Source organism: Phalacrocorax carbo, chromosome 1 (assembly GCF_963921805.1).
Source record: "Phalacrocorax carbo chromosome 1, bPhaCar2.1, whole genome shotgun sequence".
Taxonomy (NCBI): domain Eukaryota; kingdom Metazoa; phylum Chordata; class Aves; order Suliformes; family Phalacrocoracidae; genus Phalacrocorax; species Phalacrocorax carbo.
The window spans coordinates 39563503-39585012 of record NC_087513.1 but is presented as its reverse complement, the minus strand read 5'-3'; the positions used below and the strand labels follow the sequence as shown (position 1 = coordinate 39585012).

At 42.6% G+C, this 21510-nt stretch overlaps 2 protein-coding genes across 4 annotated transcripts in view; both read right to left on the bottom strand.

Annotated features, from left to right (window-relative positions):
• Positions 1 to 9770: 9770 nt before the first annotated feature.
• On the bottom strand, positions 9771 to 16323 carry SLC35E3 (solute carrier family 35 member E3). Of its 3 annotated transcripts, XM_064449208.1 has the most exons (5): positions 15825 to 16321; positions 15524 to 15634; positions 13791 to 13949; positions 12757 to 12839; positions 11112 to 12289 (listed from the first exon to the last, which is right to left on the bottom strand). In XM_064449208.1, the coding sequence occupies exons 1-5, from the start codon at positions 16212 to 16214 to the stop codon at positions 12103 to 12105; spliced, it is 930 nt and encodes a 309-aa protein (XP_064305278.1). In that variant the 5' UTR covers positions 16215 to 16321; the 3' UTR covers positions 11112 to 12102. The 3 variants fall into 3 exon arrangements, with proteins under 3 accessions (XP_064305289.1, XP_064305278.1, XP_064305298.1); XM_064449219.1 differs by lacking the exon at positions 12757 to 12839 and having other exon boundaries at positions 9771 to 11248; positions 15825 to 16322; XM_064449228.1 differs by lacking the exons at positions 11112 to 12289; positions 12757 to 12839 and adding an exon at positions 13194 to 13577 and having other exon boundaries at positions 15825 to 16323.
• Positions 16324 to 17029: 706 nt separating this feature from the next.
• NUP107 (nucleoporin 107) overlaps positions 17030 to 21510 on the bottom strand; it is a 31944-nt gene continuing 27463 nt past the window's right edge. The window contains exons 23-28 of the mRNA XM_064449196.1: positions 20895 to 20997; positions 19952 to 20112; positions 19579 to 19704; positions 18723 to 18836; positions 18258 to 18425; positions 17030 to 17364 (exon numbers count right to left, since the gene is read on the bottom strand). Coding sequence (XP_064305266.1) covers positions 17257 to 17364; positions 18258 to 18425; positions 18723 to 18836; positions 19579 to 19704; positions 19952 to 20112; positions 20895 to 20997 — 780 coding nt within the window. The 3' untranslated portion in view covers positions 17030 to 17256. The remainder of the gene's footprint in view (positions 17365 to 18257; positions 18426 to 18722; positions 18837 to 19578; positions 19705 to 19951; positions 20113 to 20894; positions 20998 to 21510) is intronic.

The window sequence follows — 21510 nt, the reverse complement described above, 5'->3', positions numbered from 1 at the left end:
GGTGGGCAATACCGATCAGAATAACACCCACAGTCTTCATCAGGAAGGCAAGGTTTGGAGGGAGGGAGAGAGAGGAAGTATTAATCCAAATGGTATATGAATTTTTGAAGGATATGCGTGCCATTGAGATTGTTTTTCTGCCATCTCCCCTGGCTCCATTGGCTGGTCTGAGAGACATTACCTCCGTTTACAAGCCTTCAGCCTTAGACGAGGCTGGCTTTATAAGGAGGTTCGTGAGTGAAGGTTTGTTGGCGATTGTGCCATCTGGTGGAGAAAAGGGTTTTTTCCATCTACAGCACGCAAAGAAAGGCTCTGGAAATAAACGGAGAAGCCTTGCACAAACCCATTGATGCTACTGGAAAAGCAGGGCAGAAACTAAATTCTGACTGAGTTGAAGAAGCCATGCAAACTGTTGTTCTGTGCTTTGTTTGGTCCATTAAAGTATTAATATCTCAGTTATCTTGCTTCCAGAGAAAGCAAGCGCATGGACTTTTTGGCATTCCTTCATTCAGCTGGTTCCTCAGGGTCCATCTCTGCATCTTAGTTTAGAACACCCCTGTCATTTAAAAATAATCCTTTTAGCTGCAATAGATTGATTCTGAGCATTTTTCTGGGCAGTTTCTTCTGCCTTTCTTTGTGTACCTGGAGAGATATGCAGGCACTGGGCTCTGACTTCTGACCCACCTTACCTATCTTCACATCATGTTGTTCAGATATGAGCCAAGGCCAGAGGGGACACAGCGTGGTAGAACACTTTGAGAGAAATACACCACAGTAGTGTTACTCACAAGGGAAGAATCCCAAATCCACCACTGTGGGTAAGATATTGCTGCATCATGATTTGGCAGGCTACAGTTTCCTCACATAAGTAAAATGAGCCCCACACAAATGTATCCAGAAATGCATCTCAGTGAGCTATTTGAGAGCACAGGTCTTCTGGCTTTCAGTGCCAAAATACAGTTTCAAGAAGATTCACGAGAACACTTGTTTTCCCCAATACCTACTGAAGAAGGTCTGGTGGAATACAGACCATCCCTTTTGGCAGATAATTGCCTATCTTGATCTTTAACTCATTCAAGGAAGGAGATGCCACAATATCTATTTCCTGTTTCTTACCAGATGGGATGTAGGTAACGCTACAGAGAATCATTGACTTGGCCCTGTCTTACCCTCTTCCTGGTCCCTCATCAGCCACATTACCATGCCTGCTCTGCTTAAAGAAACCTATCAGTTGTGGAGCATACTCAGCTGCACAGCCACACTAAACCGGTTGTGTTTAATGGTGAGATAGTGGAGATTCAGCATGCATTTCTTTGCTAGGCACGCTACTTCACAGAGATCTGTTCCCATCCACCTCTTCCATCCTTTGCTGCCCCTTCTGTTATACTGGCACAGGTATTTGTGTATCAATGGCATAAAGTGGATAAAGTGATGTGGCACACCTGAGAAAGATAGCAGTTTTTTCTGCAGGTTACTCCTCAGCCAGATCAGTTCCCTGAGGTAATCCTGAGTAGCTACACAGCGGCTGGACCAGGACATCACTGGAATGGTGCCAGACAGGTAGGCAGGGGAAAAGGCAGGATCTGTTTCAGCTACCTTAGGCAGCAGTACCACTGAAGGTGAAGCTTACAGAAAGTTTGGCTGATTTCAGAGCTTACCACCACTAAAGAGGTGTCCCGTTCTCCTCGCTGGCTGCAAGCTGTGATGGTGAGACCTTTTTTGGAAGCAGTGTGGTGTTGGATTGACTCAGCCACCTTGTATGGTTAGGTGATGCAGCTGCGCCCATCAAATATCTCACTAAAAGAATGTTTGGAGCCCATCTAATGCCCTATTGAAACAATGGCCTTGCCAGGAGCTGTGCACTCCCAGACAACTATTTTTTTTGAGCTGACTTTGGCATATTTAACCACAGATTTAGCTGATTCAACAGCAGGATATTTATTTGCTTTTATTTGCTGCTAGTATGACAACTTGCTTTATCATGCAGTCACTTCAACGCATGAGACATCACAAGGAAAGCAGTGGGAGCACACAGCTGGAAGCTGGAGGTGGAAATAGGGAAATAACCCCTTCTGAAGGCAGGGAGCCACTCAGTGGTCTTTCCCTTATCATCTAACCACACCTTGAATGATAAGTCCCTGCAGTATCTCCAGTGACAGAAGTGGGTCCAAATTCCCAGAAGTTTTCCTCAGGTGTTACTTAGGAGAAGTAAAGAGCACATTACCACTGATAATTACTTTAGCTAGAGTGCTAGCCAGCTTTTCCTGTGTTGCAAAGGAGCTGAAAGCTTTCTTTGCAAGGTGAGTTGGGTTGATTGTACCATTGAAGTCACTTCTGATGGTAATTTGCAGGCCGTTCTGTTTTATAGCTCATTTGCTCATTTGACCTACATCAAGCAGAACCTGTTCCCGTCTGTGAAAGCTTCTTTGGAATTCTGCATCTTGACTCTGTAGAGAGCGTGTTTCAGCTGTGTATTTTGCATTCCACTTGTGCAGATATTAAGGGAATTTCCTTTGTGATAGCAAGTACACACATTTTATTGTGGCAACTTCTTTTTGATAAAAGACTGAGAAGTGAGACCCACTTTCACTTTGTGGCTAATCTTTCCATCGCTTTCAAAGATTTTTCCCCAGGTACTTCCAAAATTATGATCTTGATATTTCTTTACTTACCAGCAGGCCTGATTTGCTGTTGTTATTACAGCTTTGATCAAACAGCTCTAGGAAATCAATTTGCTCCAGCTCAAGAGATCACTTCCCTCTGCTGTTGTCAGTACTTTCTTAGCAAAAGTTACTGCCCTTGCAACACAGTAAGCTGGAGGGATCACTATCCACATCTCAGTGGGTGCAGTCCATAGTCTGGCATGTTAAACTGTTACTCAAGTGATTTCATCCAAGGGAGACCACGGCATGGGCACACATTCCTCTCTGCTGACACAGATGGGAAAGGACAATCCTCTATGGAAGAAGAGAAGCTGCAAGTAGCTGGGAAGCGGTAGTGTCTCACATCACTGTCAGCGTGTGCACGTGGAATGAGTTAAGAGTCCTTTTGGTCCATGCAGCTATAAAATTATTTTATGCAAGACCAAAAAGATGGCTGCAGCATAACTAAGGAAACTTCATGGGTTTTTCTGTGCTTTGTATACGCATATCAGCTCTCCATTTTTACTAGGTTTTGGTTCCAGTTTTCAATGCAAGCAATACCTCTTTGGAGACCAATGTCTCTGGCTTCTTCTACTGCTACAGCCCAGCCCTGTCAAGCTACTTTTACAGAAAAGTCTTTCCAGAAGTTTGTTTCATTTCGGTCATTCCTAGCCCCAAAATGTTGAATTCTGTTAATAAGGATGTCACATACTAAAATAACTTCTTCAGATATCTTTGTATGCATTGATTTTCATCCATTTTTAAAAAGAAACTCTGGAGATCAAGGGACTGCTTATCTTACTTTTACACTCAGTGAAAACACTGAGAATACTTAACCACAAGATATTTAAATCCTGGCTTGCTTAGGGACAAGTAAGTGGTTAGAAAATTAACCAGCCTTTAAAAATAATATCCCAATGATTTCTGATTTATGTGACACCCTGTGAATTATTATAGGCTTTCAAATGAGTAAAGCTGTCTTCACGGAAGCAGAAATAGCTGATGTAGCACAGACTGGTTCAGCTAAATGGAGCATGCTGAAAAATAGGACCAACACACAAAGATCTTCCCTTTATACAGAGGACAAGGAGAACAGAGAGTTGCCAGTCCACGGGAGGCTGCAGAGGCAGGCAACGAGCCACCGAGGCTCACAGCCAGCTAGTCTCCCAAAGACTTCAAGACCACTTATAGGCACATAAATATGTTGTGGAATGCTTGAGAAACTCTTTGAGGGCGTCTGACTGATAGGTCAGTAGCTGTACATGAAAATAGGGCTTTCTCGCCATTTCATTGATGTGTGAAACCTTCTTCAAAACCTGCCTTCTGAAATGGGCATGTAGACATTACATCTGGACTACTGGAAGAGGTGCCTCTCACCCTGCTCCGCTTCCTGTTTCTAGCCGTGTGGTGTCAGTCATCTCCCTTGTCCGAGCTCTGAAATTTGCCTACCTGCACCGTAAGGCAATCAATTCGCTGTCTGAAGTAGTCACGGCTGTTCAGCCTAGCAGAGGGTCAGATGAATCTCCCAGCTCAGACAGATGAAGGGGCAGAAGCAAGTGCCCAAGCTGTGTTCACAGGGAGGAGCAGGACATGTGCCTTTAAGCAGTAGCGTGTTGTTCCACTGACTCTGCCATCTCATTAAATGTGTGCTAAAGGCATGTCTTTCACTAAATCTTCTAGTTTCCGAAAGTGTCTGATTTTCAAGGTACCTGTATTTTAATTTCTGTCTTCGGCCTCCAAGATGGGGTCTGAATGACACCCAATTACAGCTGGTTCTGTAATCTTACATCTAGATCTATAAAAACAACTTACTGTGTGTGGGTGCTGAGCAACCCCAGTCCAGTGCCATCCTCCCAGCTGTCTATCCACTCCGCTGTTGGCGGGACCTCATTGAGACTGTAGGTTTAGGGGTATAGAATTAAGGTTAACATGTCTGCCCCTGATAAAGGCAAAGCTATTCATGAATCAAAATAGCCTTTATGGGAAAGTCTTGCTTGGGCCTGGTTTGGGAAACAAATCTACTAATCTCTCTCCCTCTTTTTTTCTACCTGTAGACCAAAGTCTAATGCGAACAGCACCTGAAGAAAAGCTGACAAAGTGGGTCTCTGGGGAATGATACTACCTAAAAAACATTGGTACCTTGTTAATCCCGATCAGAAGAATCATCTTACCACTCAGAAAAGTGAGACCGTGTGTTTTCAGAAATAATTGCCTGAAGGATGTTTGACCACCACTGTCGGTTTCTCCTCTCAACTGGATTAACAAATAGGAAACCAGTTTTTGACTAACCGCCACAAGAAATGCATTTAACAAATGAATCGTTCTGGACCCCAGAAGACCTTAATATTGCCTTTCCACTCCTCAGAGAAAAGCGCTTTATTTTACAACAGTTGATGCTGTATAATCTGAGCTGCTTTTTCCATTCAGCTCAGAGGCAGAAACCCGAGTGGAATCAACGTGCAAACATAGATAAATTACAAGATCTGAATCAAAGTTTTTAACCTGGAACTCCAGTGTTTCGTAAAGCAAAACCTATTCAGTCAAGACAGTTGGTTGCAACAGAAAAATAAAAGTGTGCAAATGGTTTCTTTTCCCCCAAAGAGTAAGGAGGATTAAAAACATTATGGTCAGAGTAAGGAAGCAGAACAAGGACTGTTAAACAGCATACCTAATTTAGTTGGAGACCAAAAAATATGTCAAACTTGTCAACTATGCAGCTTCATTTCTGGAAACACTGAGCACATGCCATTCTCCGTTAAATAAATTGAAAGGGAAGAATCTCACACTGACAAATCTGGCCTTGCTATTCAGATGCCTGATTGTGGAGTTAAGCATCTAAACTTAGACCTTATATTTAAAAATCTGCCTAGAGGCATACATGCTGTATACTCCTCCTAGTTGTCTCTTAATCCACTGTCTCACTTTCTTTTTTTTTACCTTTTTAAACACACAGCCACCTCTGTTCCAGGGTCCTAGTAGCCGTGATAATCCATGTGCTTCGCCCGATCAAAACACAGCTCCTTTAAACAAGTTAGTTCGCTTTTCAGCCTCTGCTTCATAAGAAAGTAAAAAACACAACTGTTTTCAGTGCCAAGGTCATTAAAAATTACATTCTTATGCTGTGTTTCAACCAGAGAGCTCCTCCTTGCACTTCCTGGATGTGACACAGCCGTCGACGGTTCTAAAAATAATCCTGCTTTTTTCTGACACACTGCTAGCCTGTGTGTGCATCTGCATGTGCATCCTGCATGTGCTAGTTATCCACACAGCCATGCTGGACTTCTTGGAGCTCCTTAAATATAACCATGTGCCTTCAAATGAGCAGCTTATATTCACATTCCAGTGAAGCCACTAAAAAGTTGGAATGTATCTTTGCAACGCTAATCCTTAGGCAACCTTTGGATCATCCCCACTACTTGCTTTTAAACACATAATTTGCTTTCATTACATTACTTTTAATCCATCCATGTCTGTTCCTGCCTTTCCATTATACAGGCAGCATATTGTGCTTATTAGGTACTGAGCTACTGCTGCTGGGAAGGCACACGCAACTCCCGTGCTGGCAAACTACCTCTTAATTCAGGTTAACCTGCCTCCTCCTGTATTTTAGTCAATTTTTTTTTCTGGACTGGAAGGCAGTTAAGAGGCCCTAAGTAAAAGAAGCAACGCTGGGTGCAGTCAATATATTTATGTGAGCAGTGACTATGATTTCTGTCTTAATATAGTATATATAAAATATAGTATAATTATACTGCATACAGTAAGAGCAGACTGAAACAGGAAAGGAAGCTTTCTTGTGCACCTACTAAAGGGAAGTCACAAAGACTAACATTTGAAAGGATTAGTAGCTGCTTTGCAACTAAAACAATGAAAGGGATTGCATTGCCCTTTTCTTTAGTTCTCATTGTACAGTATCTTGTAACTATGACCCTTTGGGCTGGGTTGGACCCCCGGCAGCAGGGCTGCCTGGGCACTGCAGTTACATGAGGTGATGCAATATGTTCTACGCCCCAAGGTCCATTAGACTTTTCAGCTGTTGGAGGACGATAGGAGCATGACCCAAGTCAGTCGGATGAAAGCAGAAAGAGCAACCTCAGCAAGACAAGCTCTGTAGGGAGAGGTGATATGTTTTCATTGGACCAACTGATATAGTTTAAAAAAAGCAGACCAGCTTTCAGGAACACAAACCTCCTTCACTGAGCCTGGCACCACTGGGTGAAGGGGGGGCGGAACAATACCTCCCTTCTCTCAGGAAGGTTAACCATGGCTGTGGGACGAGTCTGGCAAAGATTTTATACTGTCTGAACCCAGCTATTTATTATTTTGTGTGGCATTTATATTTTCAATTTTTATATGACTGAAAGCTAGTTTACACTAAATTTGTCAACTACTGTAGCACAGCAAGAATTCACACAATTCAGCTCTTGCATTCTTTGCAATACCTGCCCGGAGATAAACCCACACCTCTCTCTGCTGCTTAACACAGGTCTTTTTGGTAAGATGTCTCTGTGTCTTAGAATATGATTTCCTCATTACCCAAGACAATATCAGCTCCTGCTGATAGTTTTTCACTATATGTACTTAACTTTCTGCAGCTGACTTCCCAATCATCTTTGCAGCAACTGAGCTGTCAAATGGAAGGCTGAGACTGCGATCAGAGAGCACCAGCAGGAAGCCGGTGGATTTGTATGGAGCAGAAAGCTGGTGCTTGTGTGCATCTACTTGATTGTAACAGTAGATGAGCAGAAAGAGCTGCATCTTTACAGCTAGAAGAGTGAAATTCTTGTGCAAAACAAAACATATCTTCCCTATATATCCTGTCTACCTTTCATTTATTCAACATAATTTTCTTTTTTGTTTTGTTGTTGAACAGGGAAGTTGGGTTGTGAATGGCTAACATCAAATTTTAAGAGAAAAAGCCCATAACACAAGCAAACACCCGCAAGTCTGCAGTCCAAACTGTATTCTTTTAAAATCCAGGTAAGACACCAACTACATAACTCAGAGCAAACCAGACATTTTAGGAGAAAAATCTTGTTGTGAAAGGTGATTTGAGGGAGAGGAAGGCCTGCTCTCCAAATTCTCTTAAACTGCAAGCTGCAGGTTTGTTGTTAAAAGCAAGAAGATAAAAAGCTTTCTCACCTATCAGAGGGAGCCTTTTTCCCTTCCTAAGCACATTAGTGAATTTCAGGCTGGATGTTTCTAAACCACTGCTAAATACATTCACAGTATGTCAGTGTTTTGTGGCACAGTATTGCTCAAGAGCAAGCCCCTTCTCAGCAGCCCAACTGTATAAATATATAGAGGCAGTTAGGAAATCCATCATTACCTTTTGATAGATTTTGCAGAAAATGCGACAAACTAGGCATGGGTTAGACATTAGCCATGCTCCAAAACATTATAAAACACTCTTCTGAAGCTCCCAGTAAAAAAGACATTATAAAAATGAAATTTTTACCTTACTACTTAACCAGCATTGACTACCAGTAATATTTTCAAAGAAGTTTAATAAAAACTATGGGTAGCCCAAACAAGGCTTTAATGTTGCTTTAGCCCCAGGCCATCACTGGGCATTCATTTCGCGAATGAGACAGAGAGAGGATATGTTCCTGCTGAATTGCAGCTCTGTCTTCAAGGTAGAATTCCTGCAAGACAAACCTCCTTTTCATACATGCAGCAGCAGCAAACTGCTCTCCTTCAGCCTCAACCCCGAGAGAGAAGCTGTTCGCCCATCAACAGGAAAACTCCTCTGGCACGGTGCCCCCAGAGCCTGCAAGAACTTAACAGGTACAAAACCAGACGCAAAATCTGTCAAACAAGTACTGAGTTTACAAAGTTAAAGGTAACACAAAGCTTTTAATTGAATATCTTGAAGTGAAGGCATACGTCCTATGTCTTTGGGGAAAATGAGAAAAACTCATGTACATTGTTCTAAACTGTTCTCAGGGACGTGGCTAGCAAAGGAAACTTACCACCGGTCACTCATATTTTAATCAGAATCACACGGGTCTGCTATAATTTTTAAATGCCACCCCAGTTATCTACGCTAGCTTTTCCACTGGAACTACATCAGGGGTAGCTTTTTAAAGTAAAGAACGTTGAAATAAGCAGCAAAGCACTTGATGGCAGAAAAGGACCAAGGTCCATCTCGTTACCATGGTTTAGTCATATGTAGGCTATGAAGTAAAATGAAAAGCAGAAAGTAAACACCGGGGTTTGTACAGTACAGCTCCAACTGCAACGGTACATGCAGGGTGATAACTATGTATTGTTAAAGATGCCAAGTGTCTGATTTCTCTTTCAGGAAAGCCAAAACTGAATGAAATATGTATAATTAGCAGGAAAACACATTAAAGTGATAGAGTGAAAACTAGAATAAGTGCATTTCCCACCAGGTAAGAATCAGCAATTTTTATTAAACTCTACTTTTTACCTCAGGATTTAGAAGTTGGCTAAGTAAATTATCACAGTGCTTACAGTAAAACCATCTAAACTGAATCTTACCCCTTCCTTCTCTTTGTTGTTTTACAATCTCCTGAAGATTCAGCCCCCCTAACATAAAACTCTACATATACTTGCCTGTGAAGGAATAAGGAGGCTGATGCCAGTTACCGTTCTCTGGCATCGTAATGGTTAACTTGGTTTTGCTCCTGCCCTCCTCCCCAGTACCGCTGGGAAAGCACGGGGGCTTCTCTGCTAAAGTGCAGGGAAAAGGTCTGAGCAGTGGTGAAGGAAGTATGTGCAGTTTTAGCGTAGGGCAAGGGTGAGACCAAGGAACCTGGGCACCGGGGACCTTTGTACAGGACAGAGAAGGAAATGAAGAATGTGCAGACTTGAGCTTTCGGGAAGGGCTTAGGTGGGGGACAGAGACAGGGGTGAGGGAAAGCACACAGGCAGTTTGTCAGTGGGCAAGCGTGTGCATACCTACGTGCAGCCCCTGTACGTGCCCTGGGGAGGGGACACATGCAGCCTCGCTCATTTGTGTTATGAGTTCAGCCCCAAAACATGCAAACTCCCTGAAATATTTATATAGACAGAAATCCAAGTGGCACTACTTTGTCTTACACGCAACCTAGACCCCCAAAGTGTATGCAATTCAAGCAGAAGATGAAAAAAAGACAACTACTGTTCTTCCCTGCAATAAACAGATCAGTGAAGTGATTAAAAATTTATTCCCACCCTACACATGGTATCCAAAGAAACAATACATACAAAGATCTATTTATCCCACGATTACACAAGCCTCCTGGATTTAATGCTTTGAACCATATCACAAAGTTCAAGACACTTTATTTCTTAGATACAACAGGTATATCTCAAAGGAGAGTTCTCAAACATATGAAAAAACCCCATGTCACTTAAGCGACCTTCACGACTTACACATTCCAGCAACAGACTATTTATAATGTATTGTTTTGATGATGCTGTTGACTTTCTCTTGCAGATCTGCTCCTCGCTTTAAGGAGTCTTTTGTATTTTCAGACATGGTTCTCTTTTGTTCATTTTAACTCTTCATATTTACATCAGTCTCATCCCAAATATTGTTGTCATGCAGGCTTCTAATTCAGTTGTTGTCTTCTAACTGTAAGAGTCTCTGCAGTCTATCTGCATTTTAGGACTTGTGCACAGCACAAATCCATGCAAATGGCTTTCTCAGTGTACGTACTGAAGGATATGCATCCAGAGATTGACTGACTGGACACACCTTTCAGTAGTCCAGGCTGTATTTTTAAACTAATTATAGATTTATAAAAACATATACAAAAAATTATCCTTGGACCAGTACAATGTCTAAGACACAGTTGGTAAAGATGTAAAATTTTTCAGGTATTTCTAACTCTGAAATTATATAGAGTATTACAGTATAAACTTAGGTTACACAAAGAAATAACTTTTTCTTAAATCAAGAACTCTGTACCAGAATAAATAATTTACAAGCTTGAGAAGATCTGCACTGTTTCTTACGCAAAGACTTGTTACTTATATTGTAAAAAAGCTTAGAGGAACTAAAGATCATTTCTGTCGGTGGTTGTAAAACTTAAAATACCTGTTTTGTTCACATAATTCCCCTCTTTAAATCTGCCAGAGGTAGATGAAGATAAAATGAACCCCAAAATGTAAGGATTAAGATACTGCAAATAAATTCTAAACCTGCAAATCTAGTGAACATATGTTCCCACCAGATTTACTGAAAGCAGTTATTTTTTCTGTCTTTTTTTAAATAGAACAGCACTCAACTTCCTTCCACGTTGTCAAAATCAGTACTTGATACTGGCATAAAATAATTTTCAAAGCGTTCCCAAATTAGAGCAGCAGCAGGTCCCACCTCGCACTCTTCAGTCACTCTGATACATCTCCGGGGACTGTCGGTTGAGGAGACGCTGCCTACCCAGCACTGCCCCGACAGCCCCTGGGCCTCCCGGCAGCAAGAGCAGACAAATCCGCAGATTCCAACAAACTTAACTCTTGGGGAAGGGTGTGGGAGCGAGGGAGGCGGGGGTGAAGGCAGGAGAGAGAACCCAGCAACCTTCACGTCCGTTACAGATGGTGACCTTTCCGAAGATTTCTCCAAAAATATTTTTAGCATGGGTGTCTGCGTGCAAGGGCTGCAAAATATTTGGTTATTACCACAAAATCAGAGGTTTTATTAGGCTCGCGAGTATTTACAAGATCTCACGTAACGAATTGGTTTTGGCATAGAGAAAATTATAAAGCGGTAACAGAATTTTCTAAAACACGAATGGCTTCATTAACATCCTGATGGACCAAAAGAAAAATTTAAGATGAACTGTTTAGATCTGACTTCCTACTTTTCTATAGCTTGGCCTGTGGCTTCAAGTTTTCCAACGTCTCTAGTCTCTCTCCACCTGTAATTTTATCTACTTTCTTCAGCCAAAACATATCAATGTGTTGAAGCCAAACATACGTAAGCAAGCATAGAAGAAACAGGAATGAGCTTGGCAGCCCTTTTTAGAACTACTGAACAAAGTACGTTTCCTCTCCATCATTTACCAGACAAAAAGGAGGAAGCATCACTACATACCAGAATATCTGCATAAAAATGCCTCCAAGTTTCTTCACAACAGTAATATTGGCATGATCACAAAGACAGGATTCCTCCTCTTTCTCCCTCTTTCTCTCTATTATAACTGTAGCCATCATGATCTCATTTGGTATGCAAAAATATAATTACTTCAGTACAATTTCCACAGCAATTTGAAGTGTGCCCTTTTCTCTTTTAAGTTACCATTTAAATTTAATAAAAATGATATGACGGGCTGAGATGGCAAACCCCCAGCATTTTACATAATTCAGTTTGTTTGGTTTAGTTACAGAATAACGATCCTGGGGGTTAAACTAAAACCGTAGATTTAAATGAACGAGGCAATTCTGTGCGTTCTATGCATATTTAAATACTTGTTTTCCTTCACAATATTATTATTCGCCAGAAACCCTTGCTTTACGGACGCTGAACCAATTTACTCTTATTGCTTTCCTGCTCACTAAGCTTGAAGTGGGTGTAAGCTAGAATGCCTAACAATGTGCACACAATCCCAAGGCCTTGATTAACAGACAGTGGATCCTTAAATAAGAGGCACCCTCCCAGGAGGGTGATGCAGAACTTGAAATGTCCAAACATGTTATACCTACACATCTGTTAAGGACAACAGGAAATATCACTATTATTTTTTTTATAAAAAGAAACACTTGAGAACATCGTTAATTCCATGCAAAGCATGCAATGGTACGTGACATTAACTTCAACTCATGCAACTTTACTGCATCCGTGCAGCTCTAAGAATTAACCTCCACATAAAGCCTCTCACTCATCGCACGCTATGAGCTGACATGCCAACACTTCCCCAAGGCAGCCGAAGTGTGGGTAAAAATTCTTTTAGGTATGAAGGTCACCTCAGTAAGTTAACCACCACATCTACACAAACCCCCAACAAAGAAATAAAATACACTAAAACACAAGCATGCTTTCCCCGCTTCATCATTTAAGATAAAGCGGGCAGGTAACCACACAATTTCCCCACACTAAATCAGCCTAAATGAACGCTATCGTAATTCACCTGGAAACAGCAGAAACAACTAATGTTGCAAAGGATACGTGACAGGTGACGTATTTCCAATGATCCAGTAAATGGACAAGTTTACCATAAAGGCTATTATACCAGACAGCAGTACCATTATCTGTGGATTAATGGACACAGTCAGTAATCCAACGCGCTTTTGGCCATTTATAGATACGTTTCAGGTTATTTAGTTAGTTTCCCTGACTTTCAAATTTAAAGTGTCCAGCAAGAAAAACATATGGAGATCAAAAATAGAAACGGCTTCAAATCAGTAAAGACACTGGTTATGTGTGTAAGTAGTTCAGGGTTATTATGTCCATAAATATATACTGATATAACCACAAGCCTTTTCTCTGTTACTCTAAGTGAACCTTTAAGAGCGATTTGGAAAATCTGGCTCCTAGTACACATAGGAGTTGCATTCTTTACCTCTGAGAAAAAGTCTTACTTATGGTCACTCAAAAAAAAACTATTTTGGAAAAAATCCGATTTTATTATTGTTAATACTTTCTATTCCATTCATAAGCTGCAACGCTGTGAGAAATGACCCACCGCCGACGGCACGATCAGCAGCAGTAAGAATATGCCACTGGCTCTTTTTAGGACAGAAGGAAAACAGAGAAATTATAACCTCCTTGGTGAAAGGAAATTAGCAATTCTGGAGAACAACCGACACTGGCATCCTTCCACAGAAGAGGAGTTGAGAGTGTCAAAAGTGAAGATGTTTATCTCTTTCCTGAGTGGACAGCAAGAGCCGGAACTAGGGCACTTAGAGATTTTTAATTTCATACGCTCGAGAAAGCTTCTGGAGGAAGCTTCTGGATTTTGTCAGATTTCCCTGTTGTTCAGATGCCCTCTAAGTGGAAACAAGAATAAGGAGGTAAATCGATTGACAGACAGACTCCCCTGGGAGGAAGTGGGGCAGACAAGTTTTTTTTTTCTCTTGCACATGCCCCTCTCATCTCAATGACTGTACAAAAACCTGTTTCACAAAGAAACAGATCTTAGTATCAAATTTAACTACATCATCAATGATTATTTATTTAAGTAAAGTCAATAAAAGCCTTACCACAGCAGAAAGCGTCCAGGGCCCAAATATTCCCCCTTCTCCAAAGACTGGCTCAAAGAAGGGTATGATGAACAACAACATAGCTGAGGACATTGGTGCCTGATAGTACAGCAACTGCATAGAGTTAACCTGCAACTCATGCTGCTTAGCTCCTACCCACTAAAACCAAAAGAGAAAGGTGTTAAACATGAGGAAAAAAACCCCATAAATTGAAAATTTGAGCAAAAGTAAACTGGCTGCCAACACAGAGGGAGCCTCATGTGGACGGTACTACATAAATGGACTGCTGAGCATCATCTTCCACCTTTGCCTGATCAGAGGCCTACATGTCTCCTGAGGGCACACAAGCTGTAGAGCATAGTCATGAGAGGAGGAAAGCATATGCGGGGGCAGTGAAAACCCTGTTATGTGCCTAAACTTTCCTTTCCCATAGCCTAAGGGTAAGGTGTTACACTTGAGGAAGACCAAAAAAAAAGAGCTGGGAAGAAAATGCCAGCTCCCTTTTGTTCTCGAGACAAATTCCAGATCCTGTCTGTGATGGAGCTGAGCACCTATGTCTAAGCAGAGATCTGCTTTTGCTCTCATTTTCCTCCTCACAGAAGCTAACAAAACCAGTAAATGCTTCGCTTTTTTTTGCCAGCTTATTCCAAATTTACTGGATTTCATTTCAACTATAATTGTAGCATGCTTTAAGAAACAACATTAGTTATCTATGGATACAAAGATAGATGCTACAGGCAAAAAGATGCAGGTTTATATTATACTGAAGAGTGATGCTTACGTTAATACTTCATAAATCACATTAATGGGTAACATGGATTCCAGTGTATACAATATAAACTTGCTAAGTTTTTTTAAAAGCTAGGGGATAATTTCACCCAGGTCCTATAATTTCTTCAGCGCACACACCATGACCTAAAGTTACTATCCAGCGCATCTCTCCTCCTCCTCCTGCCCCAAAACAGGAAGAGAGACTATTATTTAGCATCTTGCATACTACAGGTCAAAGAGCCTCACTTCTTTTGGAGACACAGTACATCTGTTACAAAGAGATTCATGCTTAAATTGGTGATGACCATCACATCAACATGGAAGGGGACTCTAATTTGGGATGCTTTTACAATCATGGATGATAACAAACTGGTCATGAGCTGCTAGTGCAATGTTACAGCAGCAAGGGTTACAGCAGTCCTTGGACATATCTATTTTTTCCGACCATAATCAGGCAGGAGAGTTATAATGTGCCTATACATGGCATTAATGCACCCTCTATAAAAACACCTTAGACTGTGTACAATCGAAATTGAAGGAGGATGCTGATAAAATGTAAATAGCTCAAGGATAAACCATGGGATTAACTGAAGGACTGGAAAACGTCCTTTACAGGTAAAGGCCCAAATGCAAGGCACTTGCTTTGGCAAGGAAGGAATCTGTGCTCTCCAGAAAACCAGAGTTTTACTGATGAAGTGATATTTATCCCTTAAAAATATGCTAACAACCACGTTACAGGTGTCACCCCAATTTTTAGCAGCGAGGACAATCAATTCTTTACTTTACCGAGGGGTTGTGGGGGATTATCATAATTAGGTTTTGTTTTTTTTTTTTTAATTTATAATAAATTACGGAGTACGGAGGGTTTCCTGAAAGGCAGGATACTGTTCAAAGGCGCTCTAACCGAGGGACTGCAGCCTGAAGACCCACCACCACAACCGCTCCCCCCCGCCACGACCCACCACTTGGTAGAGGGAGGTCACCAGGACGCCCAGGGTGGCGAACGCCATCCCGAGGAGGTTGAACTTCACGTCGTAGTAAGAGTTGAGGAAGACGCCCAGCGTGATGGGGACCTGTGGAGAGGGAGAGAGGGGGTTTAAGCCGAGCCGCTGCCTCAGGCGTCGCCTCGGGACGGGCGGGAGGAGGGAGGCGGGGGGCGCGGGCGAAGGCGCCCCCCGCCTCCCTCCCTCCCTCCCTCCTCCCGCCCGCCCCGAGGCGACCCCCGAGCGCAGCCCCTTCCCCTCAGCCCCGCCGCCTGCTCACCAGGGTAAGCTTGATCCGGAGAGGAAAGGTCTTGCCGTAAGCCAGGCTCTGGATGACCACGATGACCGGCGTGGTCATGGCTTTAGCCAGCTGGTAGGTACCGATGGTGTTGCTCTGCAGGGAGAGGTTGGTGAAGACGACGAAGCCGCAGAAGCTGAGGGCCAACGGCAGCACCTGGGAGGGCTGCAGGCTCTTGGGGGAGAAGGCGCCGAGCGCCTGGCAGAGGTAGAGGCCGAGCCAGGTGATGGCGAAGTGGACCAGGGTGAGGCTGAGGTTGGGGAAGCCCAGCCGCACGTACAGCCACTTGTTCAGGAAGACGATGCAGATGGAGGCGGCCAGGTTCACCAGCAACCCCGCCGCCAACCGACCCTGCGCCGGCATCCAGCCCATGGCGTCCCGCGGGGCCGGCCAGCAGCGGCTCGGCCAGCCCGCCGGCCACCGGGCCGCCGCCGCCGCCTGCCCCCGCCTCCGCCGGGGCACGTGGGCTCGCGCCTTCCGGTGGCCCCGCCCGCCCCGGCGCAGCCCCGCGGGCGGAGCTCGGCGGGAAGCGGGCGGAGCGGGAGCGGGGAGCTGCCCGCGGGCGGCCGTGGGGACGGCGGCGGGGGGCACGCGGGGAGCGGCCCCGGGCTGGAACACGCCTTCTCTCCAAGGCGCAAGTAGCCCTCAACGCATAAAAATCCACGTACAGCGAGGCATAGCACAAACGACGTCCTTTGCCGGACGCCTAACTGCGCTCCAGCTCCGTCCTCTGCACTCTCCAGTCAGGGGAAAAGCAGCTAAATGTGTGCTTATGCGCGCCAACAGGGCCTGAACGAGATTTCTAAATAAATTACAAAATCTCAAACTTGGGAGCTTTGAAATATGGTCACCTTTCCTCCGCCAGTTCGGGATTACATCAGCATCTTGGTGACTACACAACGTACGTGAGAACGGCGCAAGCCCCGAAGCAAGCCCTTCTCTCTTCTGAAGGGCTGGTGGTAGCCCTCCAGTTCTCTCTTCCTTTAACGTCCCTTTCCTCCAGCTCCCTGCACCTGCTTGCTTCTCTCCTGCTTTCCATGGACATCCTCCCCACTGTACCCTCGCGCGTTCTGCCAAGCAACGTTTCCAGTCTACAGCCAGCTCTTTGGCAGGTAGCAAAGAGAATAAGGAGCCTCATACAATCACTAAATTTATATAATGCTATTATAGATTAGAATGAACAAACATTTCTATTTGTGAAGCACTTTTATTAGAAAAAAACCCGACTATGAAAAAAGTTGTATAACAAATATCTTCTCCGAAGTTGGTGAGAACTTTTCAAGTTGACATTGAAAGCTGAGGGTTAGGTTTTTTCCCCCAGAGATCAGAACAGTTTATCTGAGTCATGGTTTTGTTCTTTTTTATAACCAGAATGTCCATGTTCAGAAGTTTTTGCCAGTATTTACATTAAGTCCTACGACTGAATTTCATATCCCAAAGGATCAAGATCCTGGTCCAGAAGCATCAGAGAAGATTCCCTCAGCTTCTGCAGAAGCTTTCGGAGTTCTTCTTTTGAAAATACCTAAGAATAAAAGAGGACATAATGAAGTTGTATTTATTTGCAACGAATAGCACTGATATAAAAGTAAATAGTCATTGAGTTACTAAATTTTTTCTTTACTTTCTTTCTTTTGCTTGTTCTTTCTTTCTATTTAAGACAATGTGAACACCAGACATTTCAGAATGGCATTTAGTAAAGGACTGGAAGCTAGTAGCAGCATCCAAAACCTGAAGGTAGACTCAAGAGAGGTCTGTCTCATAACTACTACAAAGACTACTGATAAACAGCCAAATTTCATTTTCCTGTTATTGCTGGCAGAGATCTCAAGCCAATCCAGGTGAATACACCACAGTATTTTTCTTAGCCTTCATGTTTCTTTTCAGATTTCTAATCCTTGGTGTTTTTTTTTGGTGGGGGGAGTGTTGCGGTTTAGGTTTTTTTGTTGGTGGTGGTTTTTTGTTTGTTGTGGTTTCTTTTTTTTAAAGTGATAAAGTTTTTTTTGTGTTGTTTTTCAGGCTTCTGGTGGGAGAGAATGTTAGGTAAACCAAGTGCTCCAAAATAAAACCTGCTTATACAATATTCTGAAATGTAATGGAAACAAAAAAAAAGAGATCAATTACAATTCCACTGTTCAACTTATATAAATTCAATAGCCCCCATCCAAAAATTAGTAACTGCACTACTGAGAAGAACTACTTGTCAAAACACTGGCATCATCTTCAGTGTTAACTCTTTGATTCCTTAAGTCAGCACCAAGGAAACCCTTTACTACTGCAGTGAATGGGAAGAGATGAAGAGACTTACGATGTTAAGGAACATATGGCATCTTCCTCTCCATATAGAAGCTTTTTCCACAGTCAGCCCACAGAGCTTTTAAATCGAAGCTAAGCTGTCTGTAGCTCTCAATAACTCACCGTATAAAGCTTGTGCCGGTCAGAAGCAACCATGTCAGCCAGTCGCAGGCACTCCTGGTATTGCCCGGTACTATGTAACACTGTGTGCAGTAAAAAGCACATCATTGGCAGACACAGCTTTCGTAGCAAAATCATCTGGTGTGTTCGTTCAGGGTCATCCTCAGCATCCTGACCGTAGCGAAATAATGTATTAGCAGTATGAACATTTACGTCTAAAAGGCAACTCAGCATAACCACATAATTAGCAGTGTCAGAGGCAAAAAAACTGGACTAACCAGGCCAGACTGGGCTGCCACATCCGATTTATGTGGTTACTGAAGGGGAAGCAATCTGTAACTGGTCACAGCAAGGCCAGAGTGAATTATAACAGAGTAAACAGAAGCATTTCAAACTAAAGATGACAAAGGTACAATCGGGTACAATCTGGCTTTGTGGTCTATGCCACGATATAGAAATTCATTTTACCTCTCTAACATCAACCATCCATCCTCCATCCACAAACAGCAACACGTTGTACATTTTCTCTTTCGCATCAGCCGTAAGAGCATCCAAGAGGCCTTTCCAAATACCACAGTCCATCTGGCAAAGAAAAAAAATAAACTACTGCAGAACAGGATAATTTCCAAGGCTATTTTATCACAGGCTCTTCACCTAGCATGCAACAGCCAGCGCAGCTGTAATTCAAACTAGAATCTTCAGCCAACTACCAAAACCTAAAAGCCTGCTGCTAACAGCTATTGCCATCCTTGCTTAATTCCCTGTCCAGAGAGTCAGACAGGTTGTTCAGAAGCAGTCGAAGCCACCAGAGGAAGATAATTTTAAACAACTTATTCTGCCATGCTTACATAACAAACACTTGTATAAACTGAATACAGTGTGTTCATACTGGCCAGACGTGCAAAAAGAACTTTTGGCAAAACAAACAGAACTGCAGCACCTTTTGGAGAAGAAAACGTGACAAATTCAAGAACACAAGACAGCCTTCGTCCTCCATTTCCAAGGGGAGAGTTAATAGCAAAATTGAGTACTCAGATTTACTAATAACACTGACAGTCGACACATTATAATGAATATTTGCTATTACTGTATACAATATTATATGTAAAGCTGAGTCATGTAAGAATAAAGCATGAGAATTTATTGTGTGGTGGCATTACTATTCTGTCTCATAGTCCCTCTTTGCAACATAGAAATATTTTATAATAGAGTTCTTAAGCAATGTGAATTAGCAGAACTCTTCTCTTGTTTCATTAAACTACGACTGCCTCCTAAGCAAGGACGTAAATGTTTATAGTAAATAACAACTTGAACTTTTACCTACCTCATACTTCTTTTCTTTATGTTCATGGGCCACCTTTTCAGTGAAACTTGCTTGTGGTAACAAAGAAGGCTTCTGTGGAGCCGAGTTCATGTGTTTAAACCATTCATTGAAGGTTTCGTGGGCTTCCTGGATTGCATTGGAAACAGTGTTTTGACACTTTTGACTCATATCATTACAGGAACGTCATTAAATGCACAAAACCCAGAAGTTACTTTTAACTACAGAAAGAACCTCAATATTTTGTACTCTTAGCTGGAGCACATCCAGGAATTAGAAGTTAAATCAAATGGACAAAGCTTAAAGTTTCACCACCAAGGCAAAGCCACCATTATTTCTTACTAATACCTTGGAATGCAGCATATTTGAAACTCACCAAATATGCCCGAATACATAAATGTTCCCTTATAGCATTGTCATCTTCAGCTGGAAGCGGAGTATCCATTCCCTGTTCTTCCCATTGGTTATATATTTCTGCTATAGAGTCCTGGGGAATCTTCACAAACACATCTTTTGCAGCTTCATGCTTCTTGGATGCTATGAGAATGTGAACAGAGTATCAACAGCTTGGCAATTTCCATATGTCACGGTTTTAGCTGGGATAGAGTTAATTTTCTTCACTCTAGCTGGCACAGTGCTGTGCTTTGAATTTAGCATGAAAAAAACTGTTGAGATAACACACAGATGTTTTGGCTGTTGCTGGGTAGCGCTTGTACTAGTCAAGGACATGTCTAGCCTCCCATGCTCTGCCGGGTGCACAAGAAGCCGGGAGGGGAGGGGGCACAGCCAAGAGAGCGTATTCAAACTGATCAAAGGGATATTCCATATCATGTAACGTCATGCCCAGTGTGTTACCTGGGAGGGGCTGGCCGGGGGAGGGAGGGGGCAATCGCGGCTCGGGGCCGGGCATCATTGGTCGGTGGGTGGTGAGCGGCTGTAGCGTTTGTGTTTCTGTGAGTTTTTTTTCTCTTTTTTTCCTTCTTTTTCCATTTTATTATATTAACATTATTGTCTTTATTATCATAATCATTATTATTATTTTATTGTAATTATTAAACTGTGCTTATCTCAACCCACAAGTTCTTTTGCTCTTCCAATTCTCTTCCCCATTGCACAGGGTGGGGGGGAGTGAGCGAGCGGCTGCGTGGTGTTTAGTTGCCAACTGAGGCTGAACCATGACACCATACTTTATTTTTAGAAACTGACAAACCCATGCTTTTAAATAGACTAGGTTCAAAATTATATCAAATGTAGTGCCAAGAACCAATGAGAACAAAAACGACATCTAAGAAGTCTACAATATTTGTGAGGTTTAGTACCCAAGAACTTCCTCATGATTGCGTTGCTTTGCTTAAGTGCCTCTGCCCTCTGCGCAGGATCAAATACAAGCCAGTCAATCACATCTATTTTCAGTCGATCCACCTGTGAAAACCAACATATAGCTTCACTAACATTTCAAGCGTACAGCTGATGTTAGACATTGAATCTGGTCAATGAAATAAACAAGTTTCTAGAGCTCTTTGCATAGCATTATGACATACTGACAAGGATCACTTTATTCACAACTTTAGTATCAAAAGCTTAGAAAATCTCTGCAATCTAGAACTGTTCAAAGATCCATTTCTAAGTATTTCCAAGACATTCTGACCAACGGGTGAGCATCAGCTCTCAAAAATTTTTATGGATTTCCATGCATCTTCCTCAAACTTTTATACTGTACAAACATGGTTTATGGAGCCCTTGCTACAACCTTCAGGGGTGCCATCAGCCTGCAGTCACAGTTTTCTAACTCTTGCATTGAATAAACTACCTGTTTGGCTTAGGGAACTTAAACTTTGTACTGAACGGCAAAAAAATTGCCACCAGTTGTTTTCTAAACAGTACTTTGAATGCAAGCTATTACCAGGACCTCACTGTCACTAACGTACTGAGTTG